We start from the raw sequence: 13,018 nt of genomic DNA, 5'->3' as shown, positions 1-13,018 counted from the left end.
CCAGTTGACTAGGACATGACTCTTCTTTTGGCTCCGCCAAGTGAACAGATGCACATGCCAGTTAGGGGAGCTCTGTGGGCTCTTTTGGTCTCTCTTCATATGACAGAGGGTAGGAGTACACAGTGCTGGCAGTGGTCAAGCTTTCTTCTTCTGAGCCCTGGAGCAATGCATAAATATTTGGGAAAATGCTCATTTAATGCTGGTTCTCTGGTTTAATGCTTTTAGTGCTGGCAGGTGAATATCCATTCTTCCTGGAGAGGGAAGACCTAAGGTTTGGTTTTGGGCTCAAATGTAAGGAGATAATATATAGGCCTCCAGGCTATGTGAAAGGAGATTTCTACTAGGTTTAGTCTAGCTTCTAGACTTCTTTGTTGGGGTTTAGAGTCAAGCCTTAGCAAACAGTAAAGTATTCTGTGGCTTTGCCTTTTGTAGCCCTGACTCATCTTGCTGAGCATAGGTATCTTTGGTGGCCCAGGGAGGGGACTGTGGCAGAAATGGGGCATTCCTGTCTGTAATTCCAATCTCACCGTGACTTTCAGTGTCTGACACTACCTTTACAGAAACATTTCTCATAACTTTTTAACTCCTCCATCCATTTGTTTAAGTAGTGTTTATCAAAGGTATGTTATGAACAGGCAAAAAAAGTAAATCAATTACAAATGTAAGAAAATAAAAATTGTTTTTTTTTCATTTATTTTCATATAATCATATCAAACAAGTTAACTTTGGGGGAAGCCTTAAGAACATTTTAATTAACTGAAGTGTTTTAAAGGGCTCTCTCTTATTATGATCTTAGCATTTGTTATAGTAAGCAGTATTCTCAGAGAACTCTAGAAGGTTATTTAAAAAAAAAAAAAAGCACTTCTGGTTGCCTAAGAACATGTTTCCAAATGCTACTGCTAAAATAAGCACATACCAGAAGTGGACTCAGGACAAATATAGTCTCCTTCTTAATGGTATCTACCCAAGACCTGTTTTCCTGTCTTGTCTTAATCTTTATCTGAACAACTTACATGAGTATCTCAAACAGGAAAGCTATCTCCCCTCTTTATACTTGTAACTTGGGTGTATAATCTTTGGCCAGGAACAGTTTTAAGCAAGAGTTGCCTCATTGGCTTGTAACTGCCAAAGGGAGCAGTGTTGTGTCACCGAGAACAGGCTAAATGACTGTGTCTGAGGGACCCGCGTGGTGGTGGCTTTAATAATGTGACTTGGTCACTTTATTAAAAGTTCTCTGTGCTCCAGCTTTGTCACTGTAAAATTGGGATAATAATAGCAGCTGTGCCTGATCCTGGAAGGATTGGATTGCTTATGGGTCTGTTTGGCAGAGAGTCGTGGGGGAGCCTGAGACCTATTTGGATATATCAGTCCGGAATTATTCTGACCTGTGATTAGTCTTTCCTAAGCCCAAGGGATTCAGTTAAAATCAGAAAAGTTTTGCAATATTATTGCACAGTTTAATGCATTAGCTCTCCGGTGATCTGCAGATGGTGATCTCCATTTTTAAATCTGGAAGGTGACTGTATTTCTGGTCTGATAGTGAGAAGGGTTCAAATCTTGCCCCTGGCTAGAAAGACTTGAGATTTCTGTGGTAGAGTTTCATAGTTGACTTTGCTGAGGCAGTCTTTTCCATGCTTGGCTTGTGAGGGTCTTTCAGAATTAAGATACAGGTGAGAATCAGTTGAAAGGCAATAGGGTGTGATAGTAGGAGCGCTAGTGGCAGTGACTAACTTAGTTAATGGCTTGCTTGGGAAGTCAAAATAAGAATTTTGCCTGCTCATAGTCAGAGAAGTAGTTCAGAGCAGCTCTACTGAAGTTCTTTTCAGCTGTATGAACTGTGATTCTATGACTTCTCAAAAAAAAATAAAAGGAAGAGAATGGGAGTGGAGGTATGGTAGCTAGCACAATCTCATTAATTGATTTGAGCTCTTACAAAACAACTGAAAAATTATGCAGAAAAATAATTATGTGCCTATTTTAAAAATACCTTTTGATTTTTTTTCCTGATTTGGAAAGTACCATGATTCTAAAACTTCAAATAATAACCACTCTGAAGAACCATTTTTAGTTATTCAAGAAATTAGATGTAGAGTTACTGTATGACCTGGCAACTTTATTTCAAGACTTTCAAGACTAAAAAAATCCACTAAAAATAAATAAATAAATAAATAAATAAATAAATAAATAAATAAATCCACCAAATTGGACACTTTAAAATGGTTAAAATGGTACATTTGATGTTATATATGTTTTATTCCTAATTTTGTTTTGCTTTTCTGAAGACAGTAGTACAGCATTCTTTACATGGGTGAGAAATTGAAAATAAAGTATATGTTAACAATTAAAAATTTTCAAGTAATATAGGCTACAGAAAGGGAAAGATAGGACAAATTATAAATATGAAATGTATATACAGATGCCCTGGACATTTGAAAGAATCAAGATAACCAAGTAGAATTTCTTGTTGATGAATTCCTCTCTGTATCAGATTTAAACAGTGGAATTGTTACAAGGAAAATCGAGTCTTTGAGTTGTGTTGCTCATCATCCTTCAGTGCATAACTGATTAAAGGTCTGTAACTTTGCCAGTGCATTTCAGTTTGAGCTGCTTTCTCTCATTCTGTAGACTGACCAGGGCATCAAAAACCTTTCTGTTGAAGACGCAGCAAGACTTTCTCATGAAGATCCTGACTACGGCCTCCGGGATCTTTTCAATGCCATTGCCACAGGCAACTACCCCTCCTGGACGTTTTATATCCAAGTCATGACTTTTAGTCAGGCAGAAACTTTTCCATTCAATCCATTTGATCTTACCAAGGTGAGTCCCTTAGCAACCAAATTTTCTTTTTTAAGTCTCTTTGTACCTAATTTGACAAATTCCAGTCAAGTATTCATAACGATAGAGAATTCCTGTACAAAATGCAGTGGGGCCGCTTTGGATTTTCCTGGCCTGTGCATCTCACTTCTAGTTCACGTTTGCTAAGTTCATTGAGTTCCTTGAAGTGGCTTGATATATCATTAGCAGGGAACAGATCTTGCAAAGCTAATGTCCATTTGCCCAGGGAAGATGTCAGTATTTACTGTTTACTGTTGTGAAAGATTCAACCGGTGTACTACCTGAAGTTCTTTTTCACTTTACTGGATTAACAAATTATTTTCACTTATTATCATTGTATTGTATTAGAAAGTTGGTATTTCATTATATTATATGGCTTCACTGTATTGGAAAGGTAGTATTTTTTTAAAAGATTTTATTTATTTATTTGAGCAAGCACAAGCAAGGTGGGAAGGGCAGAGGGAGGAGGAGGCTCCACACTGAATGGGGAGCCCGGGGCTCGATTCCAGGATCCAAGGATCATAACCTGAGATGGAGGCAGATGCTGAACTGGCTGAGCCATGCAGGTGCCCCCAAATCTGTCATTTTTAACGAGTGCTTTAATTTCCTTTAGTTGGTTGTCTGATAATTGTGAATATGACATTTATTTTTAGATTTGGCCTCACCAAGACTACCCTCTTATCCCAGTTGGTAAACTGGTCTTAAACCGGAATCCAGTTAATTACTTCGCTGAGGTTGAACAGATGGCATTTGACCCAAGCAACATGCCACCTGGCATTGAGCCCAGCCCTGACAAAATGCTTCAGGTAAACCTGGTGGATTGAGATGTTCTGAGGCAGGAGTGCAGGAGTGGACATAGGCGAATGCGTGCGTGCCTGTGCACACACACACATACACGTGCTGTAATTTGGCATGACGTTTATAAAAAGAATTAACTAGAACACCACTTAAATTTAATTAATCTTGCAGGTCTACCTAAGCATCCTGACATTACAAAATTACAGTATAAAGAGGATTTCATAGTATGTTAAGACTTTGACATTTAGGCTCTTAATTTAAAAGAAGTGACATCAGAAATGCCTCTGGTATTTGTAGAGTAAAGCACTCTTTGTTCAGTATGTCATTGATGGGAGGGAATATTGTTAATTGGCCAGTATAACTTGATTCATTTCCCCTCCCATGGTGATGCTTGAATTTTTCCATCTGTAAAAAGAGACTGGAGATGCTTTTTATGAGCTGAACATATGTCACCAGTGATTGAAAGCAGCAGGTCAGTCTAACCATTTGTTTCAGTCATGTTCCTACACAGTCACTATTTTTTCATCACTCCACTAGGCTCTTTCAGGAGTAGAAAGAGTGAAAAATATTTTTTTTGGACCAGAAATCAGTAGGAAAAGAATTGGCTTAATAATTATTGAGTAAATCAATCTCTTGTGTTTTTGGACTCTGACCACGAAACAAAGGTTAAAGATTATTATGCTAGATCGGACCACGGCTCCTTATGTAAGCATTGGACTCCCTACGGAGACAAGCTACAATTCTGTTTCTTTTCTTTTTTTTAATAGTAGCATTTTTGCTTTGACATTGGGAACATTTAAGACTTTTATAGAAAATAAGTTTTTCATTGGCTTTTAGTTCAATTTAACTTATTTATTTATTTAAGAGAGAGAGATCACCCAAATGCAAGCAAGTAGGGGCAGAGGGTAAGGGAGAGAAAGAATCTTAAGCAGGCTCTACACCCAGCATGGGGCCGATGTGGGGCTCAGTCTCACAACCTTGAGATCATGACCTGAACTGGAATCAAGCGTTGGATGCTTAACTGACTGAGCCACCCAGGGGCCGCTTAACTAATATAAATTGAACACCCCTGTGTGTATAATAGATTACTCTGGCTGCTGTAACAGATAGAAGAACACAAGATAACTAGAATATAAGGCAGATTGCCATTTGAATCAGGAGAAATCTTATTAGGAGGATAATGACAAGCTTTCAAGAATGAGGTAGTGGTTGAGATGGCTTTTGAAGAATGGCTAGGATTTCAGTTTTCAATAGAGATAAAATGGGGCAGGAGAGAGACCTGAATATAGGTATGATGGTGGACCATGTTGAGTATATTTAAACTGTAAACAGTCACTTCTTCTTAAAGTAGAAGGAATAAGGTGGGGGTACACTGAGCATCTGTCAGGGGGGGACTTCAGTGCTTGAGTAGAGGTCTGTACAATTGTCCCTTTTAGGAAAAGAAGGTTTCTTCAGTTTTGAGAAATGTAGAACCATTCTATCAAGTAGAACCCATCCAGTTGGTGGCACACAGAACAAGAGAGAACTGGAGGTTAGGGACTAAAGAAGGAAAGCCAATCAGATCATAGAGCATAAGTATAAGTGCTTGTGTTGAAAGGAGTAAAGGAAGCCAAGCCCTGGGACTCTGGGCACCCAACCTTCCCTTGGGGTGGGAAGGGAGCTGAACCATGTGAAGGAGGTTACGGGGATTTGCCAAGGCATGAACTTGTTCCCTCGTATTGCGGGAACAGGTTAAAGAACAAATATCATCCAAATTCTTTTCCTAATCCAGGTTAACTGTGGGTCCACGGTGAGACACAGAGACAGCTAACAACACTGCATCATACAGTTAGAAGAGCAGTGAAGCATTGGATAGAGGCCTAGGCCCAGGGAAAAGGACCACAAGTCAAATCCGTGTTCTCTGCAACAACAAATAGCAAATGTTAAAGAAATTCCATTGAAACTTTTGGGAAAAAAGTCCTGAGGAAAGATGATAACTGAAATCATGCAATTCTATTAGTGAATTGAATTGTATGAATGAATCTTATAATTTCTGTCAGTGTTAATTTTGGCTATGGCAAACATATTTTAAACTTAATGTGATACCTTCTTTTTTTGTTTTGTTTTGTTTTGTGAAGTGTGTTTAAAAAGTAAAAGGGCTTTATTTAGTAGGTACAGTCAAGATACTGCCCAATCTTTCTACAACTTCTCAAGCTCAGTTTGCTGTGAGTTCTACTGCCACAGGGGCGTGTGAAGAGCCATCCAGCAGGGAAGGATGGCTGTGCTTAGTTAGCCATTTGGAAACCAGTGAGGAAACGTTTAGAGTTTTTTGTTTTAAAGATTTTATTTATTTATTCATGAGAGACACAGAGACATAGGGAGAGGACGAAGCAGGCTGCCTACGGGGAAGCCCGATGTGGGACTCGATCCTGAGACTCCAGGATCGTGCCCTGAGCCCAAGGCAGATGCTTAACCACTGAGCCACCCAGGCATCCCTAAAGCATTTTTTTTTTTTTAACTTATGATAGTCACAGAGAGAGAGAGAGAGAGGCAGAGACACAGGCGGAGGGAGAAGCAGGCTCCATGCACCGGGAGCCCGACGTGGGATTTGATCCCGGGTCTCCAGGATCGCGCCCTGGGCCAAAGACAGGCGCCAAACCGCTGCGCCACCCAGGGATCCTTCCCTAAAGCATTTTGAGCAGATAGTGATGTGATCTGCGTGGGGCCTGGGGCTGATTCTTTTGGCAGGAGTGTGTAGGACGATGACGGCTGAGGACAAGCTAGAAGTGGAGAGCCAGATAGGGGGGACTTTGAAATTGCTCTGATGGGCGCTAATGAGCATCTGGGGGTGGCAGTAGTCGTGTAATGAACAGTGGTCTCAGTTACCTTTCGACCAGATCACGTTGATGAACTTTAGAGTGTCATCCAAAGCGGTAAGCCGGATCACAGTGAACAGGACGTAGATTCCAGTTAGTTGGGTTCTAGCAAATGTATTTTACAATGTGATACATCCTTGAGAGTAGGAAGCAATATAAGACAGAGCAGTAACTTGTTATTTGAGGGGGGAAAGGGAGTTCTTATCTAGAACAGGTGTGAAGATTTGTGGTTGTTTGGCTTTATGACGCAGAAGATTAAGGACTGTTGGGTTAGGGATAACTCATTTCATGAGAGAAGAAACTTTGCTCTTTTGGCCGGGGTGGGGTGGGGGGAATGGGTAGGGTTTGGTGGTAAACACAGTGCTTTGTGCTTGAAATTTTAGAATAAAGTTTATAGACTTGTGTTTTGTGTGTAACGGCACACAGTCAGTGCCTTTTTCATTTATAACTGTAGGGTCGTCTTTTTGCCTATCCTGACACTCACCGCCACCGCCTGGGACCCAACTATCTTCAGATACCTGTGAACTGTCCTTTCCGGGCTCGAGTGGCCAACTACCAAAGGGACGGCCCCATGTGCATGCTTGACAATCAGGGTAGGTCTCAGACATTCCACTCCCCCAGGGAGGCTAGAGGGTACTGCTGGGCAAGAGGACAGAGGATATCATGCCAGGCCAGTGGTTGTCAGCCTCCTGCTCTTGAAGAGTTCCCAGGGGACCTTCTGCTCTCTGAAGCAAAGAAGGTTTAAACTGCCTGAAGACCCTTTATGCCTTTATCTCTTTGATGTTTTATTGAGAGTTCCCATCTCAGATTTGACTTGCTGCCCATCTGATAAGGAAGGATGGGGGAGAAGGATCTTTTACACTGGCTGTCGTAGAGTAGCATTCAACTTAGGGGTTAGGTTTTAAAGACTCTCCACAAAGTGGGCAGCTCCTTAAATCACTCTTAAATCATGAGGACTTAGACTCTTGGAAGTGCAAAAGCCAAGAGTTCATGTTTCTTGTTTTTCATTGCCCTTTGTTGGGGTCATGGAGGAACATTGGCTGAAGTTTTAGATGGACTGGGGCAGGTTAGAATAAGGGAGACAGTAAATCAAGGGATTCCCCTTCACTTTTTTATTTTTTACTAAATGAATGTAGTTGAATCCATGTAAATCAACTGATGAGATGAGGCTCTACTGCATTTTGTTATTTGGAGCTCATTTACCAAATTTATGATTTTTTTCTTTGAACTATTATTTTTGGTGCCATGTACAAATAGCCTCTATTTGTGATTGCTTGTTCAAATTAGAGAATGTTTAAATTTTTCCTTGTAAGGCTTCTTAGTTTAATACAGATCTTAATTTCTTTTTCTATTTAGGACACACTTGTCTTAGTAATAGGCTGCACATTGATCCCTTCAGAAATTTTACTGATGATTTATATTTATAGCCATTGATGTCTATATTCAAAAAAAAGTTTATTTTTCTCTGATACAAATAACACATGTGCCCTAAAGAAAATTTGGAAAATAGAAGAGAAGGAAGAGGAGGGAGAAGAAAAACCTACTCACAGCCCCAACACTCACAGGCCACAACTGTTGCATTTTGCTGTATTTTTTGCCAGTTTTTTCTGGGACTATTTTATACAGACTTAAGGTTATTTTGTTTATATAATTTTGTGCCTTGCATTTGTTACCATTATGACTAAGCCTTCTTTTTGTATTTAATGAGTTTACTTGCTCACCAGCTGATTATATTAGGTGTTGCAATGCTTCTGCTCTCTGAGGTTTATAGAGCTAATGGGGTGTGCCATTGCCCAAAGTAATTGATATTTCCTGTGTCTGTCTTCTGCATTTTTATTCTAAAGTTATTTTTTCCTTTCATATTTGTCAGTCCTTTTGTTATTGAGACTGGCTTTATCAGAGAGAGGCTCATGTATGTTCTGGAACTTCTTTAATAAGCACCTGCTTCATGTTTATCATTCTTGTTTACCATTATAGTGGCACATGTGTGAAAAAACTACTTAAGGATACATTTTGACACACCCTTTGCCTACTTTTAAAAGCCAAGCATTTGGGTTGTGCTCTTTAAGTTTCATGAAAGCTTAATTGTTCCCAGTAGTCAATGACTTGAAGACAACTCCCACTTTGAGTAAAGGTCAGAACTCATTTGGAGATAGCATTTTAGAAGTCCTCAAATAGGCACATTTCAAAGAGCTAATTCTTAGTGCAGAAGACCACTGTGGTGGCTGATTGTTGGAGCACTTTGCCTTAGATATAGATGAGGCTGACGTAGAATGAATCCCAAGGGCTAATAATTGGGCCCCATAATAGTATGGTGTCCTCCTCCTTCCTATATGCCCTTGGTACCTTGACTGGTGTGATGTACAGGTACCTCTAGATTATCCAGTCCGCATAATTTACTCTGGCAGTGAGCTGGTTAAAATTCCAACCTCAGACTGGTTTGTTCAAAACACTTAATATGTTTCTAGGCCACTCCTGCTTAGGCAGCATGTGCTCAGGTAATTCAGCCTTCAGCCAACATCAGCTGAAGTGGTTAGGAAAATAAATATGCCAAAATGAAAAATAAAAGCCTTTTAATTTATTCCAGAAGTCAGAAAATATGTTTTGAATGCAGTTGTCATTTTTTCTATGAGTGCTGATATCCTAGAAAAATAATTCTAGAAAAAAGGATTGTTTTTTATTTTATTTTTTTTTATTTATCTGTAGAGGGAAGTAAAAGTGAAGCTAGAATTGTGTAAAGTCATAGTCAATAAAAAGAAGATTCTCCGAGAATCTTAAAAACCTTGAAGGAATAGTGAAGTAGAGTTTTGTAATACGAATATAGTCTGCGCTGGAATGGAAGACACAAAACAGATCCCAGATCCCAGTTCTACTAGTAACTATCATGTGATCTTGCAGCAGGCAGTTAACATGTCAGGGCTCAGTTATGTGTCTGTAGATTAAAGGAGCAGGGCTAGAACTTTCAGTTGCTCCCAAGAATTCTGTGATTCAGGGTTGGAATTGAGCCCAAGCCCAAATGAAACTCTTAAATTTGCATGTATCTTTGGGTCTCCTTTTCTCTGGAGGCCAGATCAAACATACATACATATATAAGCATATATATAGAGAGAAGAGTTTAAAGATCAGATCACTTGAAGTATTCAAGAAAACTTGAGATCTCTTTATTAAAACTCAGAGTGAGACAGGCTGCCCATGAGAACATTTGGAAGGTGGCATTATTCTTTAAGAAGCTGAGGTCCTGCCTATAGCTAGCTAAATAGGAGACATTAATATGTACAAGGCATGCATATGTATTATATGTGTGTGTATATCCATGATCTATAGTTACCACTTGAATTATATCTTATTACATTGACTGTAGATTTACTTCATTTTTCATCTCCCTGAGTGAATCTGTGTGGTTTTCTTTTGAAGGTGGTGCTCCAAATTACTACCCCAATAGCTTTAGTGCTCCTGAACAACAGCGTTGTGTCCTAGAGCATAGCAGCCAATGTTCGCCAGATGTGCAGCGCTTCAACAGTGCCAATGAAGATAATGTCACTCAGGTAATGGCTTCTTGGGCTTCTGTGGGAGTCATTTGATCAGTTTCCTTGTCAATGTCTATATGTCCCCCTCTTTCTTTTTTTCAAGATTTTATTTATTTAGAGAAAGAGCACACATGAATGAGGCAAGGAGCAGAGAGAGATGGAGAGAAAGGATCCCAGGCAGGCTGATGCTGAGCATAGAGCCCAATGCAGGGCCGGATCTCACAACCCTGAGATCATGACCTGAGCCAAAATCAAGAGGCAGACGCTTAACCAACTGAGCCACCCAGGCACCCCCAACTCCCCCACCCCCTTAAAGTGTCTAATATATCTTAAATTGAATTCATGAAAGACATCTCTAATCATAAGTCAGACCCTTTATTAGATGGAGTTGAAGAGTTGTGTTACTGTGCTTTTTCAGTACAAGGTATGGAGACTCATTTCAGTTCCCCCAATTTTTATTGAAGGGATTATGGGTGCGGGCCATTGGGGAAGCAGTGGCACATAGAAATGTAAGAAGCAGGCAAATAAAGGTTAAGTATAATTACATTTAAGAAGCTAGGCAGACAGATTTAAGGGACTAGAACAGGATTCCCAGTAGCCCTTGGAGCCTCAGTAGTGAGAGTGTGGGTGTTTCTACCGTAGGACACACTGTTCACATGACTCCACTGCTCTCCACCTGTTGGCTTCTATTTTTCAGTACTGATTGCTTATCCTTGACATGTCTCCCTGAGTTTCTCCTCATTACCTCTTAGCCTCTGTTTTAACATTGCTGTGGCTTTGCTATGATGGTGTCCTAACTCTGTGGCTTCTTTCTCCACCTATTACTTTTTTTTGGACACTTTTGACACACATTCTATACCAGATTCTAGAGAGAGAGGGAGTCAAATTGATTTGACTGATCTTTTCACTCTAGGCCACGTCATTGACCTTTGGCCAGCTTATAGTTAATTGCCCTGGGTCAAGTGCCCACCCTCTTTCCAATCACGTGTGGCTGCTCGAGTGCTGTTCTCTCAGTGGACGCACTGAAAGAGACCTTTTGACTTTGAAGAGAAGCCTTCTCATTAATTAAGTATAGCTTATACCTCACACAAAGAGAAGAATGAAATTAAAAAGTCTAGTTGTCCTGGAGTTCTGTTCAGGGGGTTGGTGTTAAACTTTTTAAATTAGAATAAGAACTATATTCTAGTTTCTCAATTTATAAATGTGGGTTCCAAGTAAAAGATATTTAAATACATGAATTAATTCACTACGAATATATTATTTGAAAGGCACACATATGTATATGTAAGTACGTGTATATAAAAATTATAGTAGAGTGTAAACCATATTTAGATGAAATTAAACATCTTCTAAAATCCTTTTGTAGTAACCACATTATTCTTGGTGATGTGGGTGATACCAAGCATATTACAATGTGATCCCTGTCTCTCAAAGAATTTTGCCTGCATGAGGCCTATTCTGGTATTAAACTACCTCTGCAAAAATTAATTTAGATAATGCATGGCTTACAGAGTGAGAGAATATATTTGAAGTTCATCTAAAACTCATGTCCAGAATATGTGAAGATCTCCTACAGAGCAGTGAGAAGGACGAAGGAGTAGAAGCTTGGCAAAAACCTGAACGGGTCCTTCACAAAAGAGATCTAAATGACTGTAAAACATACAGAAAGGGGATCTCTCTCCGTAGTCACCAGGGATGTGCACAGTAAAACCCCAAAGAGGTAGCACTGTATATGCACCAGAGTAGCTAGAGTGAAAACGACTGGCCATACCAAGTGTTGAGAGAAAAAGAAACAACTCTCCTGTGAGTGTAAGTTAGTTCAGCTGTTTTGGAGAACTGTGTATCAGTATCCATTAAAGCTAAACACGTGCGTGTCTTCTGGCCCTAGTAAAGGACACTGCTGTGTAGAAACCTAATAGAAATGTGTACATATGAGCACCAGAAGCTGCTCGTGTTACCCAGATGTTCAACTAGAGCTTGGATAAGCACATTTGGCAAAACACATTTAAATATTAGAAGTCAAAAGAATTGCCTTTGGGGAGGCAGTTGGAGAAAAAGGGGATAATGACTAGGAGGAGGGACTCTGGTGGGGAGATGTCAGAGGTGTGAATGACGTTCTTTCGTGACCTGGGTGGTGATTGCGTCGTGTGTTCCCTGAAAAATCATTGAACTTCATGCCTGTGGCTGGTACCCTTTACTGTTGGGCTGTTACACTTAAATCAAAAATCATTCTATTTGTATATACTAGTAAAAATATCGCGTTTCCTTTAAAAGGAATTTGGTCCTGCTATCAAAGGTCTATGGTTAGAGTGTTGGAGCTGATAAAGCCATTCAGACTCTGTATCTGGCTAATAAAATTGAATGGCCAGCCCGTGTGTGGGTCCATGCCCCCCGTGTAGTGAGCAGCTGAGCTGTATGTACAGATGGTGGTTGCTAGCCAGGTGCAAGGATATGCAGATAAGAGCACCCTGGAGACTTCTTTAGTTTGACCGCCAAGCCCCACCTGCCTTTTGTCTGAGCAGCGTGACTGCTGAAGCGAGGCTCAGATGGGTAAGGGTTCCATGCTGGTTTTTTTTTTTTTTAAGATTTATTTATTTATGATAGACATAGAGAGAGAGAGGCAGAGGCACTGGAGGAGGGAGAAGCAGGCTCCATGCAGGAGCCTGATGTGGGACTCGATCCTAGGTCTCCAGGATCAGGCCCTGGGCTGCAGGCGGCGCTAAACCGCTGCGCCACCGGGGCTGCCCCCATGCTGTTTATATTGCAATCATCTTGTCCACACACTGAGATAGGAGTGCTGTTTATCTTTGTGTTTGTGTGCTTTTTTTTTTAACCTCTTGGAGCTAGATTAACCAGATCTGCAGGAGAGCAAATATTTTATATGGGTTTTATTGAGAGGTGTGTTGATAAATATTAACAGTTATGTGCAGAAAGGAAAAGTCCTGGTTTATAGTGTTTGTCAATTTTCTTTTTTTTTTTTTTTAAGATTTTATTTATTTATCT

General features: G+C 40.1%; 1 protein-coding gene across 1 annotated transcript in view; it reads left to right on the top strand.

Annotated features, from left to right (window-relative positions):
* Positions 1–13,018, top strand: part of CAT (catalase) — a 41,341-nt gene that overhangs the window by 23,042 nt on the left and 5,281 nt on the right. The window contains exons 7-10 of the mRNA XM_055300968.1: positions 2,626–2,817; positions 3,489–3,641; positions 6,943–7,081; positions 9,903–10,033. Coding sequence (XP_055156943.1) covers positions 2,626–2,817; positions 3,489–3,641; positions 6,943–7,081; positions 9,903–10,033 — 615 coding nt within the window. The remainder of the gene's footprint in view (positions 1–2,625; positions 2,818–3,488; positions 3,642–6,942; positions 7,082–9,902; positions 10,034–13,018) is intronic.

Source organism: Nyctereutes procyonoides, unplaced genomic scaffold (assembly GCF_905146905.1).
Source record: "Nyctereutes procyonoides isolate TBG_1078 unplaced genomic scaffold, NYPRO_anot_genome, whole genome shotgun sequence".
Taxonomy (NCBI): Eukaryota; Metazoa; Chordata; class Mammalia; order Carnivora; family Canidae; genus Nyctereutes; species Nyctereutes procyonoides.
The sequence above is the reverse complement of the archived record's forward strand: the minus strand, read 5'-3'. Positions and strand labels throughout refer to the sequence as shown.